This window comes from Stegastes partitus, unplaced genomic scaffold (genome assembly GCF_000690725.1).
Source record: "Stegastes partitus isolate 25-593 unplaced genomic scaffold, Stegastes_partitus-1.0.2 Scaffold1287, whole genome shotgun sequence".
Classification (NCBI taxonomy): domain Eukaryota; kingdom Metazoa; phylum Chordata; class Actinopteri; family Pomacentridae; genus Stegastes; species Stegastes partitus.
This window is the reverse complement of record NW_007579018.1, coordinates 190,463-207,800: the sequence shown is the minus strand read 5'-3', so window position 1 is coordinate 207,800 and position 17,338 is coordinate 190,463. Positions and strand designations below refer to the sequence as shown.

Sequence of the window (17,338 nt, the reverse complement as noted above, 5' to 3'; positions counted from 1 at the left end):
TCAAAAATAACTTTTACAATATTGTCAAGATAGTTATTTTTTTTATTGTCAACTTTTTGATATTAACTCTCCTTTTTGCAGCGATAAACTACCACAGACTGGCTGGGAGTAGTCAGCGGGAAATACTTTATTTTCTCTGCTTTATGTTTTTCAGAAGACTTTTTTTTTTTTTTCCTTGTGCACCCTTTTTTTTTTAACTAGCAGCAATATTTGTTCCTCCAGTGTAGCAATTTAACACTCTGTGTACAATAATAATTACATATTGTGCAGCTGTTTTTTCCAGAACGTTAGTTAAAACTGAACAAAAACATTGCTGTTTAACGCAGAGATGGTTAGAACTATGTCCTTGGGTTTCAATGTACAAAAATTCCAGTCTTTCGCTCCACAGTTTTCTACACACTCGCACACACTCGCACATACAGATTAAATACACGTCTTTTTACACACGCCTTTTTTCTTTTTAAGTGTCATTCAGCAGGTAGGAGCCTTGGTGGGCAGAGAGAGAGAGAAAAGTGCATCGTGGGGGAATTGACCTGTAAGAGCAGACGTACAAGGACATGTTACACTTTTATCACTTGTGCAAAACGGCAGCATCATCTGACCTGATCTACATGGAGTCTACGGGGGCGTCTGAAGGAATGACTCAACAACTCTCAGGGTGCCTCAGATTCACACCGGTTCTTTACCTCCGGGCAGGGCTAGGGCACAGAGCAGCATGAGCCAATCGGGTTAGCTTGTGAAGGCCTCGAAGTCTGAGTCTGAAACAGGAAGCACCAAGCGTAAGACAAAACCATTAGTTCCAGCTAACGTCTCAATGATATGCTACTAGACATCAGATGCATGTGTGGTTTCTACATTACATATGAAAAAAACAAAACATCTGGATATGGCAATAAGAACAAAGTGCATCACATGGTAACACAAACAAAATAAACTTTTATAGCACGATCGGTGCAACAAAGCTTCTCGTTAAGCAGCCAGTGACGTCTTTATCACGATAATGATTCAAGAACATTTAGTCTGCAATGATAACAGATGAAACTGAATGTCGGTTACTGATGAGATGATCACACACACATGAATGAGAGCAAATGGAAGGAGAGAAGAGGAAAGTTTGTGATAAACAAACAGTTTCTGAGTCAGCATAAACACACAGTATTCGAGCCCATAAATGGAGACACATAAATGTCAGCAAACTAAATGACATTTTCGTTTCACATTCTACGTACCGAGGGATTCACATCAGATCTGGTTTTTCCTCTAAATGTTACCCAGTATATATATTCTCATTTTTTAGCAGTGGTTCTACTTGCAGTGGACTAAAGCATGAAATTAGTGTAAATTAGTGAAAAAAAATACATGACTGTTACTGCCACAGTCGCAAAATAAATAAAATATCCCAACTCGTCTTTTGGCTCAATCTTTATTTGTTATTTTTCCTTTTTTAACAATCTGGAAATAAAAAGAACATTAACACATGGCAGTGCAATGTAGTACAAATGATACAGGCTAATGTGTATATTTATAAAATGATCCATCTGCCTCTTCCACTCTCAGTCCCTCTCCACACCGCTAACAGCTCAGAGAGGTCAAAACATTTTGGTTGAATTTGTCAAACTTAACGTTTAGTTACACTATGAAGGAAAAGCAAAACTCATGCAATGTAAATTGAATATCAGGCACTCATGAGAAGTATGAGACATTTTTTTTGTAATTCTGTGTATCACAACTCAAGAACAAATGTATTGCGCTGTATGAGCAGCACAAGACCAAGACCAGGCAACGGGACGCTGCCTGTGCTTACAGAAGATGTCTCTGAACACATCACTACTTCTTGTAGTAATTACTTTTGGCACCAACAACACAGACTTCTGTTACTTTAGGCTTCATGTTCACAGATATGGCAACAATAATCACATTTAACACACCTATTAGTGTTTAACAGTACAACTACTCTTCCTTCACCAGAGCTCTGCAACAAGGCAAATTTGGGTTTTATCCAGGAGCACCATGGTAACTAACTCACCATTCATAGACTCGTTCCTCTCACACGTCTACAGTTTGAGGAACTGCGGCTGTGGAGCTCAGCAGTTTGCTTATTCTTCGCATGTATCTATGTCAAATTATTAACCGCTTTGCAAATGATGTCCAGCTTGAGTGCAAAGTGCAACGACTGATATTCTTCTAACTGGAAGTCAATAAACGGTAGAAATATAAGATCACAAGATGAAATCAAAACATTTATTCCCATCTACTTTCTCTGATTCATCTTTAAAGCATCTTTTAATGCATTTCAGGCAAAAGAGTGGAGGAAATCAGGTGTGGGTAGGAGGGTGGGGAGGTTATGGAGTTGCCCCTGAAGTGCAGTCATGATACAAGAGCAGGTGGAGGTTTAGTGTTTATGTCAGCAGCACTAAAAGGAAAACGTGACGACTGCTGCGCCTCCATACTGACGTTTTTAACCAATCCAAGAGAAATAAAACTGAAATTGTTTTGTTAATGAAGCTCTTTTTTTGTTAACTGTCACACAACCATCAGAATTAAATCACCCCTACTCGGGCGCTGACGACACTCCCAGTCACTGAGAGAATCTCAAACCACCAAATGCATCTGTTTAGCAAATTTGGCACATTTCCAGCGATACAGTGTAAATATAGTAAACACATAACTACTTAAAAGCTGGTGAAAAGGCACCAAAAGATTTGAGTAAGATTGAAATGAGGATTAAGCGTAATTGTTGCCATGACTACATTCTACGCTGTGCTTTGTCTCCTCACTACGAAAAGTGCTGATCCCAAACTACAATCTGATTAAAAAAGAGTGATGGTATTCTAGTAAAAGTGCATTAAGGCCAAGACATGGTGTACTTTCAAATAATAAGCTCCTCGCTACTGCAAGTTTGCAATGACAAAGATGCTGGGCTGCCTGCGTGTGTGTTTATAAAGTACTAAAGTGTGCTCTACCCAACTACTTGTCGTTATACATATTCTAGAAATGATTATCACTCGTATAGTAAACAGAGGTTACCACAGAAACTTCCGTGGCCTACTTTTGATTTTGATCTATTTTCCCACACTGTGATGAATGTCACACAGCACCGATACATTCCCTTTTGCCAGAGAGTCTGAATGAGAAAATTCTATGGCAGGCTCTCAGCTTACCCAAACACACACACACATACACACACACATAAACACACACATACACACACAGGAAACCATGCGTACTGACACACAAACATTTGTACTTCAGTGTTTATGGGGACTCTCATTGACACAACTCAGTCCTTGTTATCTTATCCTAACCTCAAACTTCACATTTAAATGCCTAATTCTTTACCAAAACCTAACCTCATTCTAACGTTGATCCTAAAACCATGTTGCAACCCTTAACAGTCCCTTCAGGGTCTGTTTCAAAGCGAGGATCAGTCAAAAGATCCTCCCTTACCAAAAACATCCTTCCACAGTTTAAAACTCATATTCAAGATTCTATTGTCACCATTTACCAACCAGGACAAACATAAACGAGATTCTACAAACCTGCTTCTTTTCAGCTCACCAGCATTATAAAAAATCTATACTTTCATCCATCCATTATCTACACACCACTGGGGTCCCGGGGGGCTGGAGTCTATCCCAGCTGACTCAGAGTGAAGGCAGGTTCACCTGGACAGGTCACCGGTTTATCACAGGGCTACACTTAGAGACAGACAACCAAGCACACTCACATTCACACCTACGGACAATTTAGAATCACCAATTAACCTCAACATGTTTTTGTGGGAGGAAGCCGGAGAACCCGGAGAAAACCCACGCTGCACGGGGAGAACATGCAAACTCCACCTAGAAAGATCCTGGGTGTCCTCCTGGGACATAAACTAGCTCAGAGCCACCTTGCAGCTCCTGCTTTCAACCAGAGACCTAAAATGTATCCCTACCCTCATTTTTCTGACCTTAAGCTACTGGTATGCTCATTTATCAGCCAAGCAGCAAGAGAGATAACTAATTACAACAGTAGGTCCCACATCACAACAAAGGTTCCTTTATTTGCTTCCCACAAAGCACAGGAGCGTCTGTTTATCAGACAGTAGGCCACACATCTCAGTGGTCTGCTTCATCTCTACTACTCTACTAGGCTAGTCAGATTATCCAACCAAGGCCTCATATTTGTACCTGACACTCCAAATCCAAAGGTGATTGTGCTTTTGCTGTTCAGGCCCTGCCTGTGTGAGACAGTCCACCGACCTCTGTTAGATCAGCTGAGTAGGCAAATGGCTTTAAAAATTCTTTAAAACCCATTTTCACAGACTCACTTTCCCTATAAGAGGGCTTTAATTAATTACAAAAAAATGATATTGCTTTCGATGGAAGTTATTTTTTCTGTATCTGTATACTGTTCACTATTTTATAACTTTGCTTTAAAAAGTGCTGTTAATAAAAATTGACTTTCCCATTTCTACACTCGATGTAAATCCCTGCTTAATCCGATTCTTTTCAGTCTCTAAATATCTGGAAAATGTACATACATTTAGAAGCAATCCTCTGCATTGCTTTGCATGCATAAAAAAAAAAAGAATTAAACTTTTAGCTGTATTGGCACATTATATGGAAACATCTAGGTTAGCCATCAAAAAAAAATCAGCAGAAAAAAATAAAAATAAAAATCACGAATCTTGTGAAACTTGTTTCCTTTTCGGGGTGTTATGACTTCATGAAAGCCTTGTCATCAGCTTTGGCACTGCCTCAAATAAAGACTCGAGCAATCACGTTACATTAGAGTCCACTTGTAGTCAAAACACTGAGGTAAGTAAACGTATAATAAGGCATCCCAAAAACACACACACACACACACACGCAGACGCTGCATTAGCACACAACACACCCACACTTCTTTTTCTTTTTCACACAGCCGTCGTTATTTTTTATGGCAGGTTTAAACCTGTCGTCGCTGCACTGGCTCAGTGGCGTAGTGCTGGCAGTAGTGGACGACTCAGGAGAGGAGACTGGCTCTCTGGTGCCCTGTCCCTCCTGTTCCCGTTTATCTCCAGGACCGGAGCTCATTTTAAACTGACCCTGTACGTCGTTCTGCCCTGTGAAAACCTTTTCACTTGTACGCACATTCAAAAATGTCTCCGTAACAACCCTGCCTCCTCTATGGACCCTAACATTTTCCCTTGTGGCTCTGCCCACACCCCCAGCACCTGATATGAAGTCAGTAGCTGCAGCTCTCTGCTGGGCTTCCATTTCTGACAGGCTGCATGCCAAAGCCATCTGCAGGTCTTCATCGTCCTCGTCTTCCTCGCTGCCTCCCGAAACGCCGTAGTTGTAGAAAGGAGCAGAGCTAAACGACCGGTGTGTGGCTGCAGAGTGAGGGCTTGGGCGGGATCTGTCAGGCTCGGCAGGTGATCTGTTCTGGATTCGGGGCTTGTGAGGAGACTGATGGGTCTGTCCCTCTCGCCGGCTCAGCTCCAGAGCAAGGGCCATTTCATCTTCCACACCTGGGAACAACACACACATTGTTGTTTTTGCACTATCAACACAGTCCAACAAATGCATACACTTGCAGAAGTGCGTAACTATGAGAAACGAGGTATTTATTGTAGGTTTGCCACCACAGCACAGTTTCAACTGCAACACCGCTATGTACAAGCTCATCTGTTTGAACAGTTAAAACCCGAAGCCTGACTTGAAACCTTCTGGATAAGCAACTGTCGTTCTATTTTGGTAAATCTATTACACTTTCCATAGTCGACTTTAGTCACTGTTATTTATAAAGCACATCTAAAACAACAGCTGCTATGCTAAAGTAGAGAGTCTAGTAGAAAACCACGACCTGCATTACAAACAAACTGACAAGCTAAAATACTGGGGTTAAGACCATCCACATTTATGGCGTCAAGTCGTACAAGTTTAAGGGAACCTTAAGAACTAAACTAAAATAAAATTCACTAAAAATGCTGAAATGTTGTTGACAGATGTAGTGAATCTGTGAGGGAACAGCAAACACACACACAAGTGTAAAGTTTATTTGTCACAGACTTGTTCCCTGCCATTCAGTGTGCACGGTCTTACCATTAATTAGAACACTCTTTAACACCCCGTCCTCTTCAATCTCTACTCTTTCCTGCCCGTTCTCCTTTATCCTGTCGGCAAGACAAATGCAAACATAAGTGGAACTATTAAAATGCCTCCATCACTGTGTGTATATGTATTACACACACTTTCTCTTATCCAACAAAGAAGCACGCTCAATGGAAAGGATACTCTTTAGTAAAACTTAATCAAATATTCATAATTTTTTCTTATTAGCAGACAAATAAAATTCACTTAGCTTTAAAGCCATCGTTTGTAGTTTATTCACAAGAACAGTCAAACAAAACTCTAAGAAATAACCCAATAAGCCCTTCAGTTGCATCCATATTAAATTTGAGAGAGAAAATGACATTTTCACCACATGTCAGGTTTGCAGTTACATAACAATTGCATGCAAAACGCATCACACCTTTGCTAAGATAAAGCACTATAAATCTAAAATTATTTTCCAAATTACAATGGAGACATTTAAACTAACGTTTCTGTAATGTTTGTTTCAGCCTGCCAGACCTTTAAAAGCTTTTCATTGGAGAGTAAAACTACACAACAATGGCTGATATTTTTCGATTAATTGCTCACTTTTTTGTCTTGAAAATTTTTGATTTCCTTGGTTGGACAACTCTTTTAGAGAAGACATAACATACTTTTTGGTGGTGGTGCGTTTGCCATTTACGATGCGAGTCGAAGTAGAAACTGATTTGAAATTGCTCATCCCTCCACCCATGCCGTCCATGCCGTCCAGACCGCCGAAGGAAGAGGAGAAAGACGTAAAGTCAACTGCAGAAAAGCAGATGATGAAAGAGAAGAGAGCAGAAGAGACTCATTTAGCTTGATGCGTCTTTACGGAGCTTTGATTTGTGCTGAGAGAGAATACCGCTCCCATGGCGTTAGAACAGCAAGCGTGAATGTAAGTGGATAAAATGGCACAGATAGTCCAGGATGAGAACACTGAGAAAGAAAATACTGAACAAGGTCATTTATAAACAAAACTACTAACCCCTGGTTAGTTAAGTTTTACCAGTGAGTTACACAATTATGCAACTGTTTGATCAGTCAGATTTTAATCTATAAAACAAAAGGATATTTTAAATATAGTGGAAAGTCAAACAAACAAAAAACATTTTTCATTTTTATATTTCAGTGAGTGTTGACCAATCAGCTTTTATCTATTGTCCCTGCTGTGTTGCACTTGTAGTCCAAAACTGGTAGAGATAAAATACAGAGATGTTCAGCGACAATTTTTTTTCATTTCCTTGCAGTATAAAATGACATAATGTCTGATTAGCCAACTACGGGAAAATGCACTCTACTTGTTTCTTTACCTCCTGTTGAAGGAAAAGAGAAGAATCGGCTGGGGCCATGGTGAGATGAGCTCCCGAAAGACGAGAAATCATCTGGATGACACAAAAAGAGCAGAGAGTAATGGGCAAATGGGACAAGTTAATGAGGCAAGAGAAAAGACGGGTGACTCGCAGTAAAGGTCCCGATCTGACAGTTACAACACACATGAGACCAATTACTGTGATTATATTATTTAATGTGGCCGATATTCACACATCCAAATGTTGTTTAATTTTATACAATAAATAACTGGACAAGTACATGTGCTGCATGTTGTGTATGACTCACCAAAGAAGCTAGCAAAGGGATCCTGTCCACCAAAAAACTCTCTGAACACCTCGTCTGGGTTGCGGAATGTGAAGGTGAATCCTGGGAAATCTGATGAAAAGTCTGAGGTGGAGGAACCTGAGAAATGGAGATGTCAGAGAGAAGTGTTATAGCCGTAGAAAGGAAATGGGAAGAACTAAAACACAGAGTCAATCTTAATATTTAGCCATTAGCAGCAACTAATATTCACATATCCCTTCACATGAGCTGTAGGATTTTCTAAAGTATTACTTTAATGGCTGCAAAAGGATCTTTAAAGAGTTTTTATTTACCTGTGTGTCGCATTCTGTCATTCCCATATCTGTCATATTCATCACGTTTGCTCTCTGTTATGAAAGAAAATAGTATCCACAGACATCAGTGCATTTCTTTTATATCTCATACAAACATCCAACATCCAACACACACACACACACACACACACACACACACACACACACAGATTATACACTCCATATCGTACAAACTGTCAAAGCTTACTGTCAGACAAGACTTCATAGGCCTCGGCAAGTTCTTTGAACTTTCGCTCTGCCTCGTCCTTGTTGTCTGGATTTTTGTCAGGATGCCATTTCAGAGCCAGTTTCCTGTACCTGAATAAACAAAACAAAACCCAAACAAACACTGACACATGCATAAAACCAAACATGTGCTGAGTGTGTAATGTACTAACAGCTGAAATACTGCGAGACTCAGAAACAACAAGAAGCAGATCAATAAGCAAAGGGTGGAAATGAAAGAAGACATGACTTGGTATGTTCTAGAGGTCGGTATTTTTCATACCATTGGTTCCCAAACCTCTTTTTATGTGTAGAAGCTATTTTAATGTACAGTGATGTCGTGTGTTTTTGGTATTTTGTTCTTTTTGCAAAGACGTTTTCATGTTTTGTAATGCAATTGTTTTTGTTTAGAAAAATTCAAAGATTGTCTTGAATTTATACACTTAACACGCATAAAACTGCCAATGTGTGAGCAGTTACACATCAAACGCATTTTCAGAAAAAAAACAAAAAATTCTACTCAAGTGAGCTTTTTCTTTATTGTTCATTGCCAAACACTCGATACTCACGCCTTCTTGATGTCATCCTGGGAGGCTGTTCTGGGCACTCCCAGGATGGTGTAGTAGTCCACCATGTCGCCTCCTGTCACTCCTCAAAACACCACCCTAAAAATCAAAACAGTTAAAAGGTTTAACTTACATATAATCATCTCTGTATTCATGTGTGGATGCACGCGTTGTGCATTTAATAAATGACGAAGAACCTTGGTATCTATTGACAAATTCCAGATTTCACAAATAGAAAACAAACTCCATGCTCATGTTTTATTTAATTTGCAGACAAGTGAGCAACAGATACAAAAGGAACTGTCCAAGGAACTGCTAAAAAATGATATTTTTTTAAAAAAAATTCCTGAACAATGAACTAAATGAATTAAATACAGAATATGGGACAGCACTTCTTTGATTTAAAGGATCTATGTAGTTAAGTCCCACTCAGCGTGTCTGTGAGCTAATAATGTCTGATTCATCTTCTTTTTGTTTCATGACGTCATCGTAACTGATCTTTTGTCCATTGCAAAATAACTACAAAATACATTTTTATTGCATTAAAGACACCCTAAATGTATGGATACACCAAACTAGACCTACTCAGTGTGTCCATTAGTTGGGTTAATTGGGTTAAAGAGTCGCCTTTTAAAGCAGCATTCCTTCAGCAGTTTTAGGAATGATTCATCACACATGCAGTGAGTCATGAAATAACAACAAGACATGGATTTGGACTAGAATTGACTCTTTCCATGTACAGATTAGTGATTTATCTCACATCCATGCATGAAATAACTCCATTAGATAATTTAAAGTAGAAAAAGTAATTTATGGAGAGAATTTCCTTTTTTTGTGTAGTATGTATGAAATAGTTTGATAACTTCCAGTCAACACATGTCTCTACAATGACTAAGCAAGGTGCAGACAGAGCAAATCAATAGACTGACCAGCTGATTTCATCCAATCTCTAATTAACATCAACATTTAACAAACTGCTTTAGCATAAAATACTTGAAAGTACCAAGTGCTGTGCCCTTGAAATAAAGACCTCAGTCCAGTCATTAGTTCCATTATAGCCACAGACAAGCATGCTAGCCACCACCATGCCAATCCCATTAGTGGGCTGCAGCAGTTTCCGGCCTGAAGAAAGGGGGGGGCTTCCAAACTGACACAAAACGACTAAACTTAACTTTCTGCGTCCCCCCGGGGAGCAGCCATGCGCTCACACAAGTATTACTACTATGTTATTTCTAGCGACAACTGCTGCTGACATGACAGTGGGCCTACACAAGCTTAAACACCCGGCAGATGCACTTGGGAGGCACAGGTGTTGTGCTATTCGAGTACGCCGCCGTTAACGGTACAATAATGAATATATATATATGGTATTTCGGTGACACATTTCCTATTATGGTAAAGTTTGACATTAGTGATAAAGTGCACGCAGCTACGATACGTGTAAGTCGGTGTCGGTAGCCACAACTTGTTATGACTAGCCATAGCTGTGGACCTACCGTCAGAATTAGCAGTTGCAGCCGTGAGTCCACCACCGGTCTGGAGTGACAATGAATTAGTTGTGATAGCCGCCGGACGCTTCTTCTCTCCGTGACAGCCGCACAGCCACCGCCTCCTTCAGACAGCCTCTCCACCACCACCACCGACGCTGTTATCCCCCCCCCGACAACACAATGTGACAGTACGGTACCGTTATCCCTCAGTCCGCCCTGTTTGTGCTCGGTGCTGCTCCGGGCTGCACCGCCGTACGTCACCGTCGGCGGAGGAGAAAAATAGAGCGGCGTCTAGAACCTGCTGGAGTTTGTCAGCGGACCCGCCCTGCCTCCGCGCCGGCCTGTTGCACTGATAGCGAGCCGAGCGGCCAGACTGTTTATAAAAGACGCCCCCATGAGGTACGAGGCCCCCCTCACCATAATTCATTCAGTTTTCACTTTTCTTTTCAGGTCTTTTTTTGGGGTGTCTTCGTAATCTTTCAACACCACCGAAATACCTTTACTGTTGGAAAGTAGTTCTGACGTGTGCTGATGTTATATTTTGACAAAGAAACCCCCCATGAGCAGCAATACTTTTTTAATACTGTAGCCTAGCTAATATTAGATTTCTGATAAATTATGAACATCATCTAATTCAGCAACATAACACCTAACCAGCAATACAGATTAATATTGTTTGTCTAAAAGGCTAGCAAGCCGACCTTATGTTAAGTTAATAATGCTACATTAGCTTAATGTAGCACAAGCTAGCTAGCCTAAACTCTTCGCTGCTGTTGCTAAGCAACGCTGCTGCTTGTTTATTGGACATTATTTTGACGTCAGAAACGTTAATATCAGTGATTTTAAAAAAAGTTTAAATAAAGTTTTATCGTTTGTCCTTGACCAGTTAACTCTAAATTAATAAGCATTAATCAAACAGTTTAAAAAAAAAAAAACTAAAATAATATCTGTATGTCTAAAACTAAAACATACCTAAAGTTTTGAAAATAAAGTTAATCTTATCCATGAGTAACAAGTTTGTATTGTTGTATTGATCTAGGTGTTCAACCCCAAGAATTTATGAGCTCAAACACTGTTTATGCACAAGTTTGTGAATCATTCATCTCCATCATGGGTTATACAAATAAGATAAAATGAATTAAAAAAATTTAAAAACACATCATAATACCCATAAAAATAGGGGGATCCATGGTTTGGCCACATAATTAATAATGCTGTTGGGTCTATAGGGTTTTTATTTATTATAGGAAGGTAAAGTTGTATTTTATGTCATTGTTTTGTAGGTTGTCAATCCTAATATTTTTGTGTTATTCTGTTTTTTCTGAGCAATATCTACGAGAAATATTACCTCCAGACTTATTAAAGTTCTGTCCTAGCTTATCTTATCTTAACCTCTATATTTATATCTGTTAGCTTAATTCACAACACCAGCCTTTTTTCTATTGGAAAACACCTTTGCAACAAGACTGTTGCTTTAAATGTGCTATATAAAGAACAATGACTTGACTTTTCTTTATCAATTAATAGTGGGAATGTATTTATTTATGTAAAAGCAAACTGAATTCAGGCACCAGTTGACAATTAAAAATAAAATGGGTCATGCATTATTCTAATTCTGCAATAGATGTTGTGACTGTATAAGGTCATTATTCCTTTTTTGTGAGTATAAATAAGGCTCAGTGCTGAAGAAATAAGATATGACCATGTCTGAGGCATTGTTTTGTCTATTAGTAATGTTCTAGCATTTTTTCATAATGAAAGTCTCCACAGGCTTTCTGCATCCTCCCTGAAATCTTCACATATGATTAAAGCCTGATAAAACATGATTTATTGTTATATACTGAAACCCACAAGGATATGAGTAATTGCATCAACTTACCAAACGCTTTGAACAAATGTAAAAAGTAATTATCCCACAACATAATGGCTCTGTGATAATAATATAATTGTAACAGGGACAATTCTGCTAAATAGACATTACTTTCACATTTGATAATGTAATTTGCCAGCAAGGTTTTTATCTTAGTGTATGACTCATCAGAACAGTCAGGATCACATGGTGAGCTCTTTGCACGATGCCAGAGGTAGCTGGACTGGCCGTGCTGTTTAACCCTTCGTATACAAGCTGTGAGTTTGACCACCTGGTGCTGTACTTTATTTAGTCTAACAAAACCAACTCCCTCCACTTCCATTGCTGGTCACATTGCTCCCATCTGCTGGAATAAAGAAGCAACTGCAGGAACCAAGCCAGCCAAGCCCTTTCTTTACACTTAGCAGCCACTCATCAACATGGCACAAAACAGCAGTAAAGAGGCGAAGGGAGAGAAGCTGGAATTTCCTTAGAAAATAAAGTGGAGTTGCAAGTAAACACAAATGAAAAACCTCTATATGCAGAACAAGTCTAATAAAATATCCATGTAATATCCAATATCCAGGAAGTGTTATTTGTAATAACTTTATTTTAATATTTCTTTTGGCCCACCGGGATATGCAAGAAGAGTTCAAGAATGACCACAAGTTCACTTAAAATGCTTATCAGGACTTTATTGATAATACTGACAAGTCACCACCACAGGTTATCAGAGTGTTGCTAGGAATGTGTGACGTTCACATTAACTTTTGGAATGCGTGATGATGTTTGACGCCTTAATACTCCTCTCCCTCTTCATCCTCCTCTCCCATGCTGTCAGTGCCAACCTCTTCATAATCCTTCTCCAGGGCAGCCATGTCTTCTCTGGCCTCTGAGAACTCTCCTTCCTCCATTCCCTCCCCAACGTACCAGTGGACAAAGGCTCTCTTGGCGTACATCAGGTCAAACTTGTGGTCCAGACGAGCCCAGGCCTCAGCGATGGCTGTGGTGTTGCTCAGCATGCACACAGCCCTCTGCACCTTGGCCAGGTCTCCACCAGGAACCACAGTTGGAGGCTGGTAGTTGATGCCCACCTTGAAGCCTGTGGGACACCAGTCCACAAACTGGATGGTGCGCTTGGTCTTGATGGCTGCGATGGCAGAGTTGACGTCTTTGGGCACCACATCTCCACGATACAGCAGACAGCAGGCCATGTATTTACCGTGACGTGGATCACACTTCACCATCTGATTGGCTGGTTCAAAGCAAGCGTTGGTGATGTCAGCAACTGACAGCTGCTCATGGTAGGCTTTCTCAGCGGAGATGACCGGGGCATAGGTGGCCAGAGGGAAGTGGATACGAGGGTAGGGCACCAAGTTGGTCTGGAACTCTGTCAGGTCAACATTCAGGGCTCCATCAAAGCGAAGCGAGGCTGTGATTGAAGACACAATCTGGCCAATGAGCCTGTTCAGGTTGGTGTAGGTTGGGCTTTCAATGTCAAGGTTTCTGCGGCAGATGTCATAGATGGCCTCGTTGTCCACCATGAAGGCACAGTCAGAGTGCTCCAAGGTGGTGTGGGTGGTCAGGATGGAGTTGTAAGGCTCCACTACTGCTGTGGAGACCTGGGGGGCTGGATAGACAGCGAATTCAAGTTTGGATTTTTTCCCGTAATCAACAGAGAGTCTCTCCATCAGCAGGGAGGTGAAACCAGAGCCGGTGCCTCCGCCGAAGGAGTGGAAGATGAGGAATCCCTGCAGGCCAGTACACTGGTCAGCCTGAAAAGAAAATTGGTTTAAATTAATTGAATTCCCACTGCAGCCACATAATCTTTTTAAAGTTATAAAATTGCTTTATCAAACATTACCATTTGATGCGTATATTTAAAGCTAAGGCTAAATGTTGTTGTTTTTGTTTTGGTTTTTTTCTCAATGTTAAACCGGTCCAGTAAATTAATGAAACCAAAGTCTCACCAGTTTACGTGTCCTGTCCAGAACAAGATCTATGATCTCCTTGCCGATGGTGTAGTGTCCTCTAGCATAGTTGTTGGCAGCATCCTCTTTTCCTGTAATCAGCTGCTCAGGGTGGAACAGCTGACGGTAGGTTCCTGTGCGCACTTCATCTGTGAAATGAATAATTTAAAAAGAGAGTAAGAACTGATAGCCGGAACTGAAGAATGTTCATGCACCAAACATTGTGTTTGCTTAGAACTGAAATTAAATATGGAAAACATCAAAACTATGATACTTTACTTGAAGTTTAAGTAGTTTATACTGTTCATTTACAATTTTTAAAATGCACAACTTAAATTCATACAAATTAAATGGAAATAACAATGAAAAATAATGTGCAAGAAGAGCAACAATTGTCCAAATAAACCCTTTATTTGTTACATCTATGTAAATAATAGTTCTAGTGATAATAAACAGTTTTCATAATGTCCAAAATAGTAACTGACCGATGACAGTGGGTTCCAGGTCGACAAAGATGGCTCTGGGAACATGCTTTCCTGCCCCTGTCTCGCTGAAGAAGGTGTTGAAGGAGTCGTCTCCTCCTCCGATAGTCTTGTCAGAGGGCATCTGTCCATCTGGCTGGATCCCATGTTCCAGGCAGTACAGCTCCCAGCATGCATTGCCCATCTGGGCTCCGGCTTGGCCGACGTGCATAGAAATACACTCACGCTGAAAAACAAAAGAGGAATTGGTGAGGCAAGGCTGACAAACTAACATTTTGTTAGACATGACGCACATTTGCTGCCCCAAAGTGCTTCATTATTTGCCTCACAAGTACGACTACAGTCTTGGAATAGTTGTGTGTTTCTACAGTGTGGACCAGTTAAAATGGTGCCTGTTTTTTGTAAGGAATTCAAAGCTAATGACAGTCTTTGTACAACGTCTGCATTTGGTTTGGGGAGGAAACAGCATAGTTACAGACTGCTGGAAACTGTGCCAGACAAGAATGCTGAAGCTTCCAGTAGTGCACTGCGCATACAAGCAAGTCAGCATCCAAATAAAGCAGGTAGTAGAGTCTGAATCCTGGGTTGTCATAGTAGAATTGATGGGCAGAGAATGTAATTACAGATGTGACATAACTTAAAGCCCCCTTTCTGTGCAAGAGCAGTTTTATGGATTTCTGGGAGGGGAAAAAAAACTGCAACACACAGTTGCTGTATGTGGCAGACAGGAAGGCCATGCCTCAGGAAGATGTGAAAACCTCACCCCCTCCTCTCTATTCCTGTATCTCCTCCCTTTCCTCATCCCCTCCCTCTTTGTGTCTCTCTCCTCCCCCATCCTGTCCAGCTGCATAGTGCTGTGTAACAGTCAGGGATGTCTCTCTCTCTCCCTCTCTCCCCTCGCTCTCTCTCCACATCTCTCTTACCAAAAACTCCCAACAGCTGCAAAATGGCTGCCAACTAACTCATACTGCCTAGGCCAGACCACTCCTCTTTTCTCTGTTCTGTCTATCCATCCCCCCACTGCCACGATTACCCTGCTCACTCCTTCTTAGTCAAGAAAACTGTAATCCGAAGCACATAACTGAGACTCTGGTAATTTCTTCCCATCTGTTGGCACGTTTCCTGATTCCTGATTAGCTGTACATTAAACAAGTTGGAAAATGACTAAGCAGTCTCAAGTCAAAGTGTCTGTCATCTGACCCAGATTGACAAGAGTACAGAAAAGACTTGTCTTGGAGTCACATGTAACTATTCCAGTGAAGTCCTCTCCCTGAATTCTCAACAGACGTGCCCTAAAAAGTTGCATTACATAAATTTAGCGCAGAATTGCTGTCATTTATTAGAATAAAGCTGCTGTTTTATCAGTAGCCTCCAACTCCACAGCAGAGGCCTTGTGAGCATTAAAGAGGCCTGGATATTTATTCCATCTAATGCTGAGAAAGAGAGACAAAGAGAGGCAGAAGGGAGGAGAGGGAGAATGGACATTTCAAGGCTACGTCATCAGATAAGCAGTTACTCACCATTTTGTCTGCTTGTCCTTCGACCGACGTTGAGGATTCAGACACAAGGCAGAAGTGCGGAGGAGAGGGAGAGTCAGGGTTTTTATAGGCAAGGAAGTGGAGGGGGCAGGCAGAAAACCACAGTAAGCAGCTGCATAGTTCATTGGCGGGAGGGGACGGCAGTTTGAAAAAAAAAAAAAGGAAAAGGGAAGTCCCCTATACTGCCTGTAGTGGTATTCGTCTTCACATCTATCTACAGTGTCTGTCAGTTTGAGATTAGACCCTAATGTATGGACCAATATCGCAGTCTCATGTCCTTCACAACCACTTTTCCTCTCTTTCCTTGCAGCCGTGTGCTTATATCTGTGACTGTTGCCGGCCGAGTTAGATGCAGCGCACCTTAAATGGGTCTCTGCTTATGAATTTACCGATAGCATGCAAATTGCTCACCCCCACACATTTCTGCATTCACATACTCTAACAAGGACCCTCGGCAAAAGAGTAATAATGCTTATTTAATGCATGCATGTGCACCCACACACTCACCGACACACACAGCCCGTCCAGTGTCTGTGTTGAACCGTTGAATGAATAATCACACAATGTTTTGTTCTAATCATCAAATGCTTTAATGGTAGGAAAAGTAAGTGATAAAATGAAATGACATGGCAGTGTGCAGTATAATTTCAGAATCCAGAAAACACCATAGTGGCAAGTCCCATACTGTCATACACCTCTGAAATATAAAAGACAAACAGTTTCCAAGAAATGTCAAGGCCAGTGTTCTGCTTTTTTTTTTTTTTTTGTCCAACTTTTCAGCGGCACTGTCGGGATCACAGAGCTGTGACTCATACATGGCTGAACTGGGATCCTATTGTTGCTGCAGGCCAGTGTCTGAGCATGAGCTACACAAACAACACCAGTCAGTGACTCTGTCAGTTATTTTCTCTCGCTCTCGTCCTTACAGAGTCACAGCTGAATGGCATATAGAAACTGACATAGGAGCCCTTTCATAACTTACATTCCTCATGGGAGAGGACGTTGGGGGAGGTGCACATAAGAGAGGGTTTGGTCTAAATTTCTCAGCCTTAACACTGCAGAAAGAAACGATCATAAGACACCCAAAGGAAGTTATGTTTGCTTTGAATGTGAATGCAGTGTGTTCATATAGCAGCAGAACAAATGATCAAAATGTAATCCTCATGCTTTCAAGTTTTATGATGTT

General features: G+C 40.9%; 2 protein-coding genes across 2 annotated transcripts; both read right to left on the bottom strand.

Moving 5' to 3' along the window:
* Window positions 1-24: 24 nt before the first annotated feature.
* Window positions 25-10,534, bottom strand: dnajb2 (DnaJ heat shock protein family (Hsp40) member B2). Its single transcript, XM_008298145.1, has 11 exons — window positions 10,320-10,534; window positions 8,827-8,922; window positions 8,241-8,350; window positions 8,033-8,086; window positions 7,722-7,838; window positions 7,415-7,486; window positions 6,737-6,869; window positions 6,072-6,142; window positions 5,201-5,497; window positions 687-758; window positions 25-533 (listed from the first exon to the last, which is right to left on the bottom strand). The coding sequence occupies exons 2-10, from the start codon at window positions 8,889-8,891 to the stop codon at window positions 730-732; spliced, it is 948 nt and encodes a 315-aa protein (XP_008296367.1). The 5' UTR covers window positions 8,892-8,922; window positions 10,320-10,534; the 3' UTR covers window positions 25-533; window positions 687-729.
* Window positions 10,535-12,836: 2,302 nt separating this feature from the next.
* LOC103369428 (tubulin alpha chain) lies at window positions 12,837-16,234 on the bottom strand. The gene is made up of 4 exons (XM_008298143.1): window positions 16,135-16,234; window positions 14,618-14,840; window positions 14,133-14,281; window positions 12,837-13,937 (listed from the first exon to the last, which is right to left on the bottom strand). Exons 1-4 carry the CDS (start codon window positions 16,135-16,137, stop codon window positions 12,960-12,962), a joined length of 1,353 nt encoding a protein of 450 aa, XP_008296365.1. The 5' UTR covers window positions 16,138-16,234; the 3' UTR covers window positions 12,837-12,959.
* Window positions 16,235-17,338: the final 1,104 nt, after the last annotated feature.